This window comes from Lentinus tigrinus, assembly GCF_003813185.1.
Source record: "Lentinus tigrinus ALCF2SS1-7 unplaced genomic scaffold L226scaffold_21, whole genome shotgun sequence".
Classification (NCBI taxonomy): domain Eukaryota; kingdom Fungi; phylum Basidiomycota; class Agaricomycetes; order Polyporales; family Polyporaceae; genus Lentinus; species Lentinus tigrinus.
The window spans coordinates 355,620-370,503 of NW_027137930.1; the positions used below are offsets into that span (position 1 = coordinate 355,620).

The following is a 14,884-nucleotide window of genomic DNA, read 5'->3' on the forward strand; positions in this document are numbered from 1 at the left end:
GGGCCCCGGCCATTTTCTCCCGTGCCATTTACGATCTGGCATCCTCGAGCTAGGTTGATCTGTCCTGTTCATGCCATGTCATCGTGTATTATAGCGTATTACAATATCTCGTCAGGTATCCTGCGAATCACTCTTGTTTTCCTTCACGGCCTCCACTGCGGTATCCTGCCCGTGCTCTGAACCTTCCTCATTCTGTGTCCTTCGCTTTTCTCTGCTATCATCCAGACCATACGTGTCATCCGCCGTCTTCCGCATCGGCACCTCCCGCATCATCAACGACGATAGCAGCCCGATACCGCATATACCTATCATCGTCTGCCAGATCACCGCCAGGCTCTCAGCGAACGCCCGGCGAACTTCCGTGCGCAGCGGCTCCTCGAGCGTCTTTATGACGGGGATGGCGGCATACGCGATCTCCACGCCGTCCGGGAAGAGCGCGTTGAACTGTGGTGGGAGCGTCTTGTTGAGGCGGTTCTGGAGGATCGTGCTGCCGATGGTGACGCCCCATGTCTGCGCGAAGGTGCGCGAGAAGGCGAAGAATGCGAGTGCGGCTGCGGTGCGGGACACAGGGAGAGGCGCAAGTACCGGGAAGACCGTCGCGGTGAACTATAGATGCGTTGGGAGCGTGTGTTTGCAAACGCGGCAGGAAGAAGGACTTGGAGGACGTACCCCGAGGCCAATGCCTGCAGAAACGACAATCTCATATCCAACCCACTTGCCGATGGAACTGTCCTCGCGCAGAGTCGAGAGCAGCCCGTATCCGATCATCATGAACACCCATACTAGGTAATTGACCCAGCGGTATTTCTGAAAAAGCTGCACTGAGATGCCCGCGCCCATCGCGAACGGTGAGATGATCAGGGTGGTCGGGAGAAGATCGACACTTGAGCGGAGCGGAGAAGCATCGAGGCACGCTTGGAAGTAGACGGGCAAGTAGACTGTCGCGTGGCGTGCCGTCAGGAGACATCATAGAACCATTTGAATGCTACTCACAGAACACGGCGGTGCTTGCAAGTCCGTGGACGAATGTGCATATATACCTGGATATGTATTAGACGGACCGCTCAGCGGTAGATCCGCACATGGTACTCACGCAGCGACTGTCGTTCGGTTGCTAACGACCTGCCATGGTATGCTGGCATCTTTGGGGATTCGCCATTCGTAGAGGAAGAAGATCCCGATGAGCACGAAGCCGATGATGAGGGTCGCCAATACATGTGCGTCGGCCCATGGGTAGCGCGTGCCGCCCCAGTTGAGACCGATGAGGACCAGGGTAGTACCAGCAATGATGAACACGTTGCCGCTGCCTAAGGAGTTAGATCGTTTGATGGGTGTGTGGATAGCAAACGTACAAAGCGTCGATGCGAGAGAGTTTTTCTCTCAGCGAACCGGACGGAGTCTTCACACGGAGAAATAACAGGACGAGTGTAAAGGCCAACCCAATCAGAGGCAAGTTGAGGTCTGTAAATTACTCAGTACTGAAATGGTATGGAAGCCCCCATAACCGACATACAGAAAATCCAGCGCCATGCCGACGCTTGTGCCAAAGCACCGCCCTGAGGACTGCTTAGTAAGTCTATATCCGCGGATCCCGAGTGCGTACTCACAATAGGAGGACCTACGCCCGATGCCAATGCCCAAGTGAGTCCAAAGAATCCCATATACATCCCGCGCTGTGACAACGGGATCAAGTCCGAGATGATGATGTCGGACAGGTTCAAAATCGCGCCGCCACCTATCCCCTGAACAGCTGTTACGTGTCCATTAGCTCAAGCTATCGGATGAGAAGTTCTGATACCCACTGCGTCCCGCAATAAGCATGTTCATGTTCTGCGTCGCGCCGGAAAGGGCACTTCCGAGCATGAAGATCGCAACGGCTGAAAGCATCACTGGTCGCCGACCGAAAGCATCCGCGAATCGGCCAGAGAGGGGCAGTATTGTGGTACACGCAAGCCCGTACGCTGCACCGACCCAGACGTACTTGTCGCCTCCTCCGAGGTCCTTCGTAATTGTGGGAAGAGCGGTCGATATTGCGGTTACATCGAGCGCGCTGACGAACGTGCAAACGATAATGGCCAGAAACGAGAGCCAGAAGGCAGAGCCTTTGCGGTAGCCGGCGGGTGGGTCGGCAGCGGACGCATTCTGCATCGGAGGAGATGAGTCCATGGTGAGCTTGCGTTGCGATCCTCTTCGACGTTTATAACAGGCGGTCAGGGGCGAGACTGAGTGTGAGCTTGGCAAGCCAAATATGGGTAGGCGCCTACACCTGCCAGCGAGTACGTACGTGCTCGCTCGGCAGGCTGCGTGCAGCGGACTACACCTGTCGATCCCGTCAAGCAATACTGTAATGAGAGGCTGCCAATCGTCTCGCGTTCGCACGTAAAAAGCTCGAGATCGAGGTCATCGCGGTCCTCCGGCACGCCGAATCATCAAACTGCCCGCTGGCGACAGCCGCACAGCCACCACTGTCGCTTTCTTTGTTCCACCATCATGTACCGAAATTTCGCTCGTCGCGGCCTCTACACCTTGTTCATCCGCTCTGAGTCTCATGGTATGACTTGTACTTTGCTCAGACCTCGTATCGTCCGCTATAACACACACAACGCCCCTCAGGCAACCGAGCACCCCAGCAAAACAGTGCGGCTGACGCGGCGCCAGGCTTATCTCTCTCGGTAATTCTTCATGCATGTCAACATATCAACGCAGGCCTTGTGTACCTGTTTCTACACGGCGGTCAATCCTCGATTGTAGCCGTACTCAGGGGTAAGCATCTTGGAAAGTGGGTCGCCTTGCATGTGCCACGTGGCGCCTAGGTACTAGGTAGGTCAAAATTTACAATGCCACAAGTACACCCTGACGCCCCACATAGAATACTTGCACTTGCTCGCTATGTGCCGGCGGCTTTCTGGCGGAGTTCCTCGGGTATACTACCGCAGTGTCGCAGGTCTCGGACGCTGCTCTTTCGCCCAGTACAAATCGCAACTCCGGGAAGCCGCGCGCCCAGCGGGCGGACTTGCTTAAACTGGATCAAGGCGATGTTCCGCGGCAAGCGGGTCGCATCATCGATTCTTTTGTCTGGCCGTTCTGGTCAAGTTTCGAATCGATCCTCCATTGTTCCCCACGAGGATCACAGCCAGTTTCCCACCCGCCTGCCGCAGTGCCGCTGCAGCGGGTCCGCCGCGCGTTAGGTATATAAGTGTTAGCAGTCGAGCTCGAGTCGACTAGACACGGTGATACATACCCTCGATTATCCTCGTTTCTTCTTACTATCCTCACAGACACCTGCTGCGTCATGGCGGAGCCTACGGTGCGAACCCGACATTTTTCGTGATGTGCGACCGCTAACGATCCCTGTAGGAGCCTAACACCCTCAACCAAGTTCCGCTCATCGTAGAGGCGGAGACGAACGAAGGGCAACAGGACAAGGACTTCTGGTTACAGGACGGCCTGCTCATCCTCGTGGCCGGGAACGTCAAGTTCCGGGTCTTCCGCACCCTCTTGATCAAGCACTCGCCCCTATTCTCCGACCTCGTGTCCCTCCCACAACCTGCACAAACCTCGTACGAGGACGGTCTTCCCGTAGTTGAGCTGTTCGAGAAGCCCGCACACGTGAGACATATCCTGAGGGCTTTGATGCCCGACGAGTACGTGCGCCCTATCCATACCTCCTATAGATTTCTAAACCTGAGCATCTCAGTTTTCTGCCCACCCCCCTGGGAAGCCCGACGTACGAGATGCTCGCCTCGTTCATCCGTATGGGCCACAAGTACCAGTTCGACAAACTTGGCAGTCAGAGCCTCACATTCCTGAAGGAGCACTTCACGGACGACTTCGACCGATGGATGAACTCGGAGTTCGTTCCCCCCGCTTTCGAAATCAAGCACGCGATCGGCGTGGTGAACCTCGCCCGCTTCGCCGGGCAAGGCTACGAGTCGATTCTCCCCACCGCCTTTCTGGTCTGCTGCATGGTCCCCGGCAAGGATCTCGTCAAGGGCTTCACAGACAACGACGGGACGGCGGTGACCCTCTGCCCCGACGACCTCGGACGCGTCATGGAAGCACGGCACAGGCTTGACCAGGAGATCAGCCGTATCGTCCTTCGTGCCTTCGAGCCGTTCGGCACAGTCTATTGCTTCTCGGAGGAGGGCTGCAAAAACGCCGTGAGCTGCGTCCTGCACGAGAACGTCGCGACATCGTCGCCGCTCCTCGTCCCGGACCATGTCTTCTCTCATTGGGAAGACTACCGGGCGGCATTCTTGAATGTCCCGGAGCATACCCTGTGCAACGGCTGTGATGACGAGCGTAGGCAACGCTTCTACGACGGGCAGTGGGACCTCTGGAAACGGCTCCCGAAGATCTTCGATATCAGCGTTCCCGACTGGCCACAATAGCGGGACGTTTCTCGGTGCGTCTACGCGGTTTCGCTCAATGCGCATACATGTGCTGACTGACAACTAGGTTTCATGTATCATATTGTATGTATGTACGTAACGTATTCGGATTCTATGATACATATCGTAAGACAAGGAAGGGGTCTATGAACGAGCTCTAAGGACTAGCTGTTCCCTACATCATTCGCGCCCAGCCATACATCGGGTCGACTCCAGTCAAAGCAGGAAGCCGGTCCCAAGCCTCCCCCATCAATCGCTCGTCGCACTTCTTCAACACATCCCAGCAATGAGCGCAGAGAGCCTTCTTCACCTCCGGAGTAGGATACAACTTCGCAAACGGGTTGCACGTCATCGTCACTCCCGCGGAGTATATCGCATCGTTCAATATGCGTCGCGTGGCAGAGTAGCATGACCGGTGGGCGTCTTCTGGGGGAGTCGGGGGGCACCTGCGCGCGACGCGCTCGATGTATGCCCGGTGGAGCCTACTCTTCGCGTCAAAGCACAGTGCAAGGTCCGTAGGGGACAGGACATCGCGTGAGCCGTCGCAGTGCTGCACGCCATTGACCAGTTCGGTGCCGCTGAGGTAGCGGCAGCATATCAAGATGGCGACGGGCAGGAGGTGAGTGGCTCCCGTCAGTCGCGCAAGATTGATGACAGTGATCGCGTCGCAATCGTCGAACTCCGGAGGTACATAATTATCCAGCGCGCGAAACTCGTCCAGCGTGCGCGGGAAGTGCTTGCTGAGATATTGCATGCACTGGGCAACAGTGTCGTCCATCTGGTACTTGTGGCCCAGTCGCACGAGGCTCGCTATTTCGAAGCATGTTGGGTGATCCTCCTGAAAAAGTCTGCGTCGATGGAGAGTCACCAAGCCAGGCTTATGGGATCATGGTTCGATAGGGGCCTGCTACATACCGTCCTTTGCTCCCCGGCGTAATCACTCGAAGGAGCTCACGAAAGGCTTGCGGGCTATCTGTCACGGTCACCGTGGGGATAGTGCTGGCTATGTTGCTCGAAGACGCGTCCGGAGATGGTGGAGGTTGCGGGAACGAGAGCATGTCTGCAAAAACCGGCGAGTGACTGGCTAACAGACCTCTATAGAGTCGGAACTCCACGTTGCCTGCGATGATTGATATCGTTCCATCTTCAAACCATAAGTCTGGATCCGGCGACAATATGGATGAAGAATGGTCGGATATGTCTTCATGTTCCGTGTCGCGCGACGCGCTTCGAGCCCGTTTCCGAGACGATGTGCTAGACTCTAGTACTTGTCTGTTCATCGGACATGCCTTATCACTGTGGAGCAGAGTCAGTATTACAAGCATGCACGTACAATTTTCTGCACGATACCTGTTCCCTGGTACGTAGCCTTCAGCTCAGTTGGAGGTTGCTGGCGGAGCGAGGCTCACGCCGAAACCAAATTGAAGGCGCGACCAAAATTGACCCGTGATGCATAACCTTCTCGGTCACGCGTCACATCCGATTGTGACGGTCTAAGTCTGCGATCTAGCTTTCGCTGTGCACGACTACAACCATGGCTACATCTACCGCGACCTCTCCTAACGACAGTCATGGGCAGCAGGACTCTTACACCATCCATGTCCGCGGCGACGTCTTCCATCTCAGCCACTCGCAGATCTCGTTCGACTCGCCCAACTACTTCACGGCCTGTTTCGAATCCGGTTTCGCAGAGGCCCGCGAACGCACCCTACGACTCGATCGCCACCCCGCTCTCTTCGCGATCGTTGTCGATTACCTCTCCGGATACCCCGTCTTGCCTCTGTCGACCCGGGCGATCCCGGCGACGATGGATATGCAGACGGCCCTTCGCTTCCTACTCGCCGACGCCCAGTTCTACGAGCTTCAGGGCCTCTGCGATCTCCTGACACTTCCATCTCCCCCCATGGACCTCTCGTGGGCCGGCTTCGCAAGCAAATTCGTCCATCTCCGCGATGTCCTGAACGACACCCTCCCCGAGGGCGTCGTGAAGACGCCGGACGGATCTGTTGTTGCTGCCGAGAGTGAGCTGCCTGTCTTCGTATATGCTCGTAATATGGTGATAAAGTGAGTATAATGTGCAACACAGACTCCGAAAGGGGCACAAGCTGAGAGTATATCCCAGATTCGTCACGACGAACAAGCTCGAGAAGCCTCATCTTGATGACTGTAGGGAGTATGAGGCATCGTACTTTCTCGAGGTCTCCTGTCCCAGCGCAACTGCGGCAGCATGCGTGCACACACCATCAGTCGCCTCTTCCAATGCTCCCTCTGATGATTCGGCTCTATTGCGCACGAGCTCTGTCCACGTCAAAGGGTCTATGACTGTTGACGGACACACGTATGACCTGTCTTCCGTGGAGTTTCGCTGCACCAGGACAAGAGACACCTTGTATTGGCTGCGGCCGCCCTTACGTGATGGACCACACGTCTGGACGAGTCCTTTCATCGATGACGCCCATTTTGAATGGGAACATCGGGCCTGGACGTTCTGGGCAGAAGAGATAATCACTTGCTTCTCCGCTGGACTCAATCCCGGGTCTGCTTCTAGTCAAGCAACTCCGGCGACCCTCATTTCAGCAAAGATGCGTACGCTACCCCGGATTCTAGCCGAGCTGACATCTCAATCTGCAACGTGAGGGTCAGTGGCCCGTCACGGTGTCCCGCATTATGTTGGTGGGTGAGTTCATCCCCTTTCTAGGCTTAGAGAAGCTGACATGAACTCGGCAGAACAACAGATTCGAGCGCATGCACTGAAGTCCTATGTACCTGCTTCTGCCTCAGTCGGCACTTCTGAGACCGCTCATCATGTACCCTTCGTTACGCCCTGCGGATTGAAGCTTTCCCCCTCTTCTTGCGTGACCACTGAGCACGTGAACGTGACGCTTCGCGGTAAGAGATCGCGCGAGACTTCGAGCGCGGGTGTTACTCGCACCCTTCCCGCCTACATCATCCTTCCAAGACTTAGGTCCTCGACACATGAGTAGATCAAACACAACTACAGATGCTCGCGCACAGAAGCAGCCCAGATCGGAATCTGACGACGCATCACGAGTTACAGCGAACAGGCGAAAGGGCCAGGAGTTCTGGTACGAGGATGGGACTGCCATTCTCGTCGAGGGAGATGTAGAGTTCCGCGTATTCACGAGGATCCTTGCCGAGAACTTTTCCATCTGTAGGGACGCGTTCTCCGTCCCTCAGCCTCCTCTTGCTGGAGAACTTGCCCCGTCGTGCATCTCTTGGACTCATCAGAAGACTTCAGGCATTCTTGCGAGTGTGCCTGCCGAAGGCGAACTCAAAGTATGTTGAAACACTGTTATATGCGTCGTCCATGTCGCATTGACAGGGCAGGGTTTACAGAGCAAGCCATTCTATGAGTAATGAACAGGTTTACTGAGCCTGAGGAACATAGCCCCCCGCCGGAACAGTACGTTCGGAAAAAGCATCACTCCAACAAAGGAATGAACTTGAAGCTCTGTGAAGAGAGATATCAGTTGGCTGCTTTTATTCGTATTCGAAGGAGACGTACCCAGATCGGAGAGGGCCCGAACATGTCCACGTAGTCGGAGTAGCCAGCGGTGATCACGAACGCGTCGTCGGTGCCAGAAACGACGTGTACGATGACACCGGTGACCCGCGCGCCGTTCGAGTTCACCCAGGATGCCGTGAGTGTGTTGTCGGAGCCGAGGGACCACACCGTCGACTCGATCTTCCTCGCGTTCCCGGTCGCGCCGGTAAACGAGTTGTCCCCGGAGACAGCTGGGCTGCCGGACGCGGCTAGGAGTCCATGAGTTGGTGAGCGACAGCAGGTTAGCGCATGCGGAATTGGGATTGGGACGTGCTCCGGGCGGTGCCCCCGACGTATGCATAGTTGTAGCTGCTCGGCGACATGTTGTCGTTGGTGTTCACAGCGCCGCTGATCAAACCAAGCCAAGGGTAGTCTGCGAGGCCATTCTGACAAGATACGTGGTCATTGCATCGGACGAAACATCCTGCAAGAGACAAGGCCAACGTACCTGCACGTAGATGTCGTGCACACCAGTGCTCTGGCAGAGAACCACGGAGAGCGCCTGAAACTCGTCGGTAGTCGTCCCGTACTCGCCGAACGCGTTCACGCTCGCCGAGAGATACCCAGCCATGTCGGCCCCAGAGTAGACTCCGATCTTGCCAGTCGACTGCGCGATGCAGGGAGTGGCGGACTGGCGCGGCTGGAGGGCTTGTGCGCTACGGGCGCCGTAGGTACGCCGGGGACGGTTCGGAGGCTGTCCTCGAGCAAGGCGCTGCGCGTTGGTGAGAGGCGGCTTCATTGCGAGGGAGCGAGTGGCGACGCCGATGGGGTGTACGTCTGCGTAGACATCGCGTGTGGTGCGCGTCGGGTTCTCTGGGGCTGCGAGGACGGATACGGCCAGTGCGGCGGCGAGGAGGACCCGAGAGAGAGAGACGAACATGTCGGTGGGATCAAAGGAGTGTGTGGATGTCGATTAGGGATAATCGAGGATAGAGAGACGGCGTGCACGAGCACGAACACGAGGGGAAAGAGCAAGCACCCAACACTGAACATCATCCTGCGCAGTCGTTTAGTAAATATGGAGTGGCGGAGCGCAGAAGGAACGTCGCAGACAGGCCAGACCTGCTGGACGCCATCGCGCCCGTGCCTCAATGTTTGCCCAAATGCAGACCAATGCCTGCTGAGCTGCAAGAGGGTGGAATGTTATCCCGAGCAGATCGAGGAAAATGAACCGGGAGACATACCGCCCGGCTGTGCCTGATCGAAGGGTTGTCGCACTATACATACATAGATCATTTTCCGAAATCCCCGTTCCGTTCGGCTTATCTTGGAGGGAGGTCAGGGACGTCACAAGGAGGTATATATAGAAAACGGCCTGTAAGGAGACAACAAGTACCCTGGAAATCGAAAGAGACGTAACTCATTCAACAAGTCTGCCGACGCAACAAAGGGAGGGAGATGGGAAAATTCCAATGGTCAGTACCAGCGATGCAAGGAAGATTGGAGCGTTGCAGGAATCATCAATCGAACATGCAGCTACGAGTCCGTAGCGGCCGTAGCTTCCGGCCATCCCGCCACGTGGAGACCTAGCGTGGCTGGCAAGCGTGCCCAGAGGTCCTTGCGCTCATCGACGTCGCGTTTGCAGAGCATGGCGTAGCACGATGTACAAACCGAGTCGCTGAACCCAGTGAACAGATATCCGAAGGAGTAGAACGGGTTCGGATAGCACAGCTTCTCTTCATCGATGTGGGGACCATTCAGGCGCGTCGCAAAGGTGCGCATGCATTGGATCGGGTGGTAGCAGGAGGGAGATTTGGTGGGTGCACGCACACGTAAGGCAATCGTGACCCATGCACGTGCCAGGTGCATGATGGCAGAGAAACACAGGGCGAGATCGCTCGCGCTGAGGTGCTCGGTGGTACCATCAGCACGCGGGAGACCACTGACTAGCCTTCCTGCGGCTCCGAGTTGGCAACAATGGAGGATAGCGGTCGGGAGAATGGAATCGCACTCAATGAGGCGGGCAAGATTGACGACTCCGATCGCGTGCACGAGTTGGAAACGGGGAGGAGGGCCCATTTTGTGGCTCTTCCACTTCCCGTAGTCGTCCGTGTAGTACTCTTTCAGGTACCCAACGGCGTGGTTTACGAGTGTTGCGATTTGGTACTTGTGCCCCAGCCGAATCGAAGAGGCTATGGACTCGTAAGTTGGATCCTCGTGTGCGTACGGGCTGTGGATGAGGGTGGTTCAGCATAGAAAGAATATGGTGCATGACAAGGCAGACATGACGTACTTGAAATCAGTTTTCGGCATGCATACGCGTAAAAGACAGCGGACGTCCTCTGCAGAGTCAGAAAGGTGGACGACGGGACATGGTGTCTCCAGTTCGCCCTCGGAAATTGGAGGTTGCGGTAGCGAGAACATGTCTCTGAACACGGGGGAGTGGTCGGCTAAGAGCCCCTTGTACACGCGAAATTCAACATTGCGAGCGATGAGTATGATACTGCCGTCGTCGAACCAGAACTCCTCATCGCGAGTCCTCGCGACACCCTCGGCATCCTCGCTTGCGTTGATGCCGTCTTGCCTTGAACGTTTCCGGGGATGCGTGCCCAAATCCGACATCACGGTGCCTTTTAGCGTGTGCGTATGGATGGACTCACACCAAGTAGTTGAGCCTATAAGACAGAGACGTGTTTGAACGCGCAAGGTTGAGGGTTAGCTACAGGACGAACGACAAGATGATGGTAAGAGGCATAGACGAGTGGCTCTGTCGCTGAGAATGCGCCGACTGCGGGTCGGCGTCTGCGCACTTGCATCCCCGACCACCACTCCGAACTCAACATCTGCGCTCTGTACTTCTCTGGTCTACCGCTGCTTCCTTGTGGCTCTCGTATTCTTACCGAAGCACGATGTCCGCGCGGCTTACTCGTAAACGTGCAAGATTCGAGTCGCAGGAGGGGGCAGCGGAGGGTGAAGGCACCAAAGAGACGGGACAGGACAGAGGGACAAGGAGTTCTGGTATGAAGACGGCAACATTATTCTCGTTGCGCGCGACTTCGAGTTCCGTGTCTTCAAGGGCATCCTCGCAGACCACTCCCCCGTCTTCAAAGATATGTTCTCGCTTCCGCAGCCCTCGGAGAGTGCGACAGCTCCTTGTCCGGTCGTGGATGTCACGGACACTCCGGAGGATCTTAGACACCTACTCCGGGTGTACATGCTAAAAAGTGGCTCGAGGTTTGTCGTCGCGATTCTGTATGCATCATCAAAACGTTTGAATGGCCGTTACATGCAGTCCCTTCGTCCCTGAGGATCCCTCGTTCGACATGATCTCAGCCACGATACGCCTCGGATACAAGTATCAGGTATCAAACCTCGTGCAGCATTCCGTGAACTACCTCAAGATGTACTACACGCGCGACTTCCAGGTGTTCTCGAAACGTCGCCCCTCGTACTGGCCGCCGTCGTTCAGGGCGGAGCATGCCATCGGTGTTGTCAACTTGGCCCGCCTGATTGGGGAACACACGCTTCTCCCTGTCGCGTTCCTCATCTGCTGCACGCTTGGCAAGGACATAGTCAAAGGTTTCAAGCGGGAGGATGGCTCGTGGGAGCAGCTCACGCTCGACGATATCGGAATCTGCTTCGAGGCCAAGGGAAGACTTGTCGGCAGGCGCGCAGATGCCTCCAACGTTGTGTTCAATTTCCAACTCATGACAAGTTGTGAAAAGCCAAAACGCTGCCCGACGGAGCTGCGCCGTGTTCTAGATACTGCGGCATCCGCATGGGCTGTCCCAGACCCGTTCGACTCTATACTGCTCCAATTCAGCAAGGACATCAGAGCATCCCTGTGTCCGTCATGTTGGGAAACCGTGCAGAAGATAGATGATATAGAACGCTCTGAGATGTGGAAGCATCTTCCAGGGTTCTTCGGACTCCCAATTGCAGAGTATACGGATCGTGAGGCAGAATGACTTGTGAGTGAGCAGATACTGATGACGATCGCTCATGAATTACTTACAGTCCTTGTTCTGCAGGCGCAGGCTCGAGGCCCCTCTGTATTCCCCTGTAGTATTCCCCTGCGAAGAATGCTGCGTGCGTACCACCGTGTCCGACGCGTCCCACAACCTCAACTGCACCCTCCGATACCCTCGCTCTTCCTGCACAACCATCGCAAGGTCCTCAACATGTGTTGTCGCTTGGAACAAGCCTGGATACGCACGAACTGTCGAGAACAAGGCCATCTCGGTGCCAGCATGCAACACGTCGCCCTCGACGTTAGCCAAGAGCTCGATGACCCCGGAAATTCGTCCGCATCATCGCCGACGACCAAATCGACGTCGCATTGCAGCCTGACGGCGGTGCAGATCAGCTCGAGGCACTGCGTCATACCGAGCTCGATGCGGTACTTACTGCGTCACTCCTCTTTCCCGATCACTCTCCACCCCATACATATTTTCGCACCTCCGCTACACCTCCAAGATATGTATTATACATTCTATTGAGTACCTCTCTACAGTACACTTACTACACAATTCGATTCAGCCTCAACTCCTCTCCTTGGCGCTCTAGTCGTAAGTACTTATGTTCAACTCTCTTTCCAGTTCTTTCTACACCTTGGAACCTTCAATCAGAGCGAACACGTCTTCATCTATCGCACGAATGTATATATCGACTAGCTAGGACCACCAATGCAACAAGTCCAGATCCCCCTTCTCGACCGCGTTTGACCTCGATCGCTCGGACGTCTTCGTTTCCTTCGCAGCCGCTCGCTTTTCGACCTTGCCGCTCAATTATCAGCTCTCGTTATCCATTAAGTTCAACTTCTCAAGCTCTCGAGCGAATGCCAAAGCAGTCTATTCATAGCTACTCGACGTACATACAGGCAACGCTACTACAACCCGACTCCACTCGCCGGGCCTCTTCCCTCTCTCACCCTTCTCCTGCTGCACTCCCCTTGTGCACGCGCTATCAGACCACCGCACCTTCGGATCTCGCGCATACGAGTGTAGGTCCATCAACGACCATCCGTGAACCGGACTGGGACGTCCTCTTACTTGTGGATGCCCTGCGACGGGAAACGCGCTGTCGCGCCGGCGATGGTCCTTCAAGTGCAAAGCCTGTGGCCGGGTATGTGCAGGTCATCCTTCTCTCGCTCACTGTTGTAGCGCTCACCAAACTCTGCACCTTGTGTGCGTGAACGCATTGTGTACACCCCGAACGCGAGGTGCGCACGAGCAAAGCGCGCTGAAGGTTTGTCATCCTTTCCCGCCACTGCACGAGCAGCTGGCCATGGATCGGCCATGTTCGGTCGCCCCACGTCTGTCCGGTTGGTCATCCTGGTGAGTGTCAGACATCAACTCGTATCGTTTATTAGCCACTGACGAAGCCTCTGCTATCATCGGAGCCAGTTAGACGGTCAAGGTATCGGGCAAGGTAGTGATCCACGCGTAGTTCTTTGCTGTCTATGGTACCGTCCAGAGATAGACCGTGCGCTTTAGCTCGCCTTTTGGACGTCTGATTGAGAGCGAAGGTTCCATTCAACCCCCGAATTGTATGTACAATTCTCAAATCAATATCAGGTGACACTGTGTTACCGCAGCACCTGTTGCTCACAACTGCATATATTCTGCCACCTGTCTGCTGCTCACTCACGTTCCCCACTTACTTCAGTCGCACCCTTGTCCTCTGTCACTACCATCCTCACTGCGCTTCCTCGACCACAGACCGTGATATGATATACACCGTCATAGTGCGCGGAGAAGAGTTCCAGCTTACGCATAACCAAATCTCCTTCGACCTCCCAAACTACTTCCTCGACTGCTTCACCTCGGGGTTCGCGGAAGCCCGCGAGCGCGTCCTGCGGCTCGACCGCAACCCGTCCCTGTTCGCTCTCATCGTCGAGTACCTCAGCGGGTACCCGATCCTTCCCCTCGCGTCCGACTCTCTTCCCCCGGGGATGGGCGTGACCATGGCCCACCGTTGCCTCCTTGCGGATGCGCAGTACTTCCGGCTGCAGCGGCCCCGTAGCCAGCTGACGACACCCACGCTGCGTACACCATTGACTTGGGCAGGCTTCGCCAACGAAGTGGTGAATCTACGCGATGTGCTCGCTTCGAACCTTCCGGATGGGGTTGTTCAGCGAGAGGATGGGAGCGTCATGTCGACGCGCACTGGCCACCCTGTGTTCATATTCGCGCAGGACTTCTTGTGCAGGTGCGTCCTCGAGCAAAGGTATCCTTCTTGTCGCGTTCTGATGCTAGCGAGCAGCATTGTCGTTCATAAAGTCATAACAGACCGGGCACCACATTACGACTTCGATACGACCAGCCACCCGCGAACGCTATCGCTCAATATATCATCACCACGACATCTCCTACACCCCGGCCCTTCGTCTCAACCCACCGAAATGCCTTCTGCATCGGACGCTCACCATTCGAACCATCTCGTTACTCTGACCGGCCTTGCGAAAAATGCCGTTCTCTTCATCAATGATTCCCCGCATCATCTCCAGGACGTCTCTGGATGGTGCCAAAACCATGGTACCGAGCGCAAGTTGTCAATCGCCCAAGAAAGTATCAACACCGACTTACGACGCAAGGCAGTTCGTTCAGTCATCGACAATCCCCGGAAGATCAAAGGTATAAGAGCGCTGGACCGCAAGGTGCTCTACACCTACTGGGCTGATATGGTACTATGCACCTTTCCCCCTCCCAAGGCCAACAAGGAGAGGAAGAACGTGCTTGTCAGGGCGAAGCTCAGGTCCGCATGCCGGGTGCTCGATGAACTCTGATGGATGCATGCCGGACGTTCAGTGTTGGCTCCGGAGGTTCAAGCATCGTGGACCTAACCTTCTCGTCGAGTCGGAGTTATGGTTCTCTTGATCCAAGTGCGTTGAATATACTACAAGCTTAGCATGATGTACGACTACTGTCTTTCGATGAGCATTACCTACACACGAGCCCGCGCCGAGTCTTCATACATCTCCAATTCC

General features: G+C 55.8%; 8 protein-coding genes across 8 annotated transcripts; 4 read left to right on the forward strand and 4 right to left on the reverse strand.

Moving 5' to 3' along the window:
- Nucleotides 1-61: 61 nt before the first annotated feature.
- On the reverse strand, nucleotides 62-2,380 carry L226DRAFT_489923 (MFS general substrate transporter). The gene is made up of 8 exons (XM_067677295.1): nucleotides 1,803-2,380; nucleotides 1,608-1,750; nucleotides 1,514-1,556; nucleotides 1,353-1,461; nucleotides 1,094-1,303; nucleotides 994-1,040; nucleotides 670-938; nucleotides 62-606 (listed from the first exon to the last, which is right to left on the reverse strand). Exons 1-8 carry the CDS (start codon nucleotides 2,164-2,166, stop codon nucleotides 112-114), a joined length of 1,680 nt encoding a protein of 559 aa, XP_067533381.1. The 5' UTR covers nucleotides 2,167-2,380; the 3' UTR covers nucleotides 62-111.
- A 635-nt stretch (nucleotides 2,381-3,015) lies between these two features.
- On the forward strand, nucleotides 3,016-4,505 carry L226DRAFT_147711 (uncharacterized protein). The gene is made up of 4 exons (XM_067672412.1): nucleotides 3,016-3,307; nucleotides 3,358-3,644; nucleotides 3,698-4,405; nucleotides 4,459-4,505. The coding sequence occupies exons 1-3, from the start codon at nucleotides 3,293-3,295 to the stop codon at nucleotides 4,389-4,391; spliced, it is 996 nt and encodes a 331-aa protein (XP_067533382.1). The 5' UTR covers nucleotides 3,016-3,292; the 3' UTR covers nucleotides 4,392-4,405; nucleotides 4,459-4,505.
- A 61-nt stretch (nucleotides 4,506-4,566) lies between these two features.
- L226DRAFT_614671 (uncharacterized protein) lies at nucleotides 4,567-5,169 on the reverse strand (the record flags this gene model as incomplete). The annotated part of the gene is made up of 1 exon (XM_067686672.1): nucleotides 4,567-5,169. The coding sequence occupies one exon, from the start codon at nucleotides 5,167-5,169 to the stop codon at nucleotides 4,567-4,569; it is 603 nt and encodes a 200-aa protein (XP_067533383.1).
- Nucleotides 5,170-5,910: 741 nt separating this feature from the next.
- Nucleotides 5,911-7,239, forward strand: L226DRAFT_536983 (uncharacterized protein). The gene is made up of 3 exons (XM_067681229.1): nucleotides 5,911-6,455; nucleotides 6,514-7,068; nucleotides 7,119-7,239. Exons 1-2 carry the CDS (start codon nucleotides 5,926-5,928, stop codon nucleotides 7,025-7,027), a joined length of 1,044 nt encoding a protein of 347 aa, XP_067533384.1. The 5' UTR covers nucleotides 5,911-5,925; the 3' UTR covers nucleotides 7,028-7,068; nucleotides 7,119-7,239.
- Nucleotides 7,240-7,774: 535 nt separating this feature from the next.
- On the reverse strand, nucleotides 7,775-9,076 carry L226DRAFT_561711 (uncharacterized protein). The gene is made up of 4 exons (XM_067683451.1): nucleotides 8,405-9,076; nucleotides 8,227-8,342; nucleotides 7,918-8,152; nucleotides 7,775-7,863 (listed from the first exon to the last, which is right to left on the reverse strand). The coding sequence occupies exons 1-4, from the start codon at nucleotides 8,834-8,836 to the stop codon at nucleotides 7,834-7,836; spliced, it is 813 nt and encodes a 270-aa protein (XP_067533385.1). The 5' UTR covers nucleotides 8,837-9,076; the 3' UTR covers nucleotides 7,775-7,833.
- A 356-nt stretch (nucleotides 9,077-9,432) lies between these two features.
- Nucleotides 9,433-10,518, reverse strand: L226DRAFT_466512 (uncharacterized protein; the record flags this gene model as incomplete). The annotated part of the gene is made up of 2 exons (XM_067675983.1): nucleotides 9,433-10,110; nucleotides 10,186-10,518. The coding sequence occupies 2 exons, from the start codon at nucleotides 10,516-10,518 to the stop codon at nucleotides 9,433-9,435; spliced, it is 1,011 nt and encodes a 336-aa protein (XP_067533386.1).
- A 287-nt stretch (nucleotides 10,519-10,805) lies between these two features.
- Nucleotides 10,806-11,864, forward strand: L226DRAFT_546843 (uncharacterized protein; the record flags this gene model as incomplete). Its single annotated transcript, XM_067682449.1, has 3 exons — nucleotides 10,806-10,843; nucleotides 10,873-11,130; nucleotides 11,189-11,864. 3 exons carry the CDS (start codon nucleotides 10,806-10,808, stop codon nucleotides 11,862-11,864), a joined length of 972 nt encoding a protein of 323 aa, XP_067533387.1.
- A 1,727-nt stretch (nucleotides 11,865-13,591) lies between these two features.
- On the forward strand, nucleotides 13,592-14,095 carry L226DRAFT_443967 (uncharacterized protein; the record flags this gene model as incomplete). Its single annotated transcript, XM_067674855.1, has 1 exon — nucleotides 13,592-14,095. A coding segment is annotated over one exon (504 nt), but the record flags the coding sequence as incomplete, so codon positions are not given.
- Between the last annotated feature and the right edge of the window lie 789 nt (nucleotides 14,096-14,884).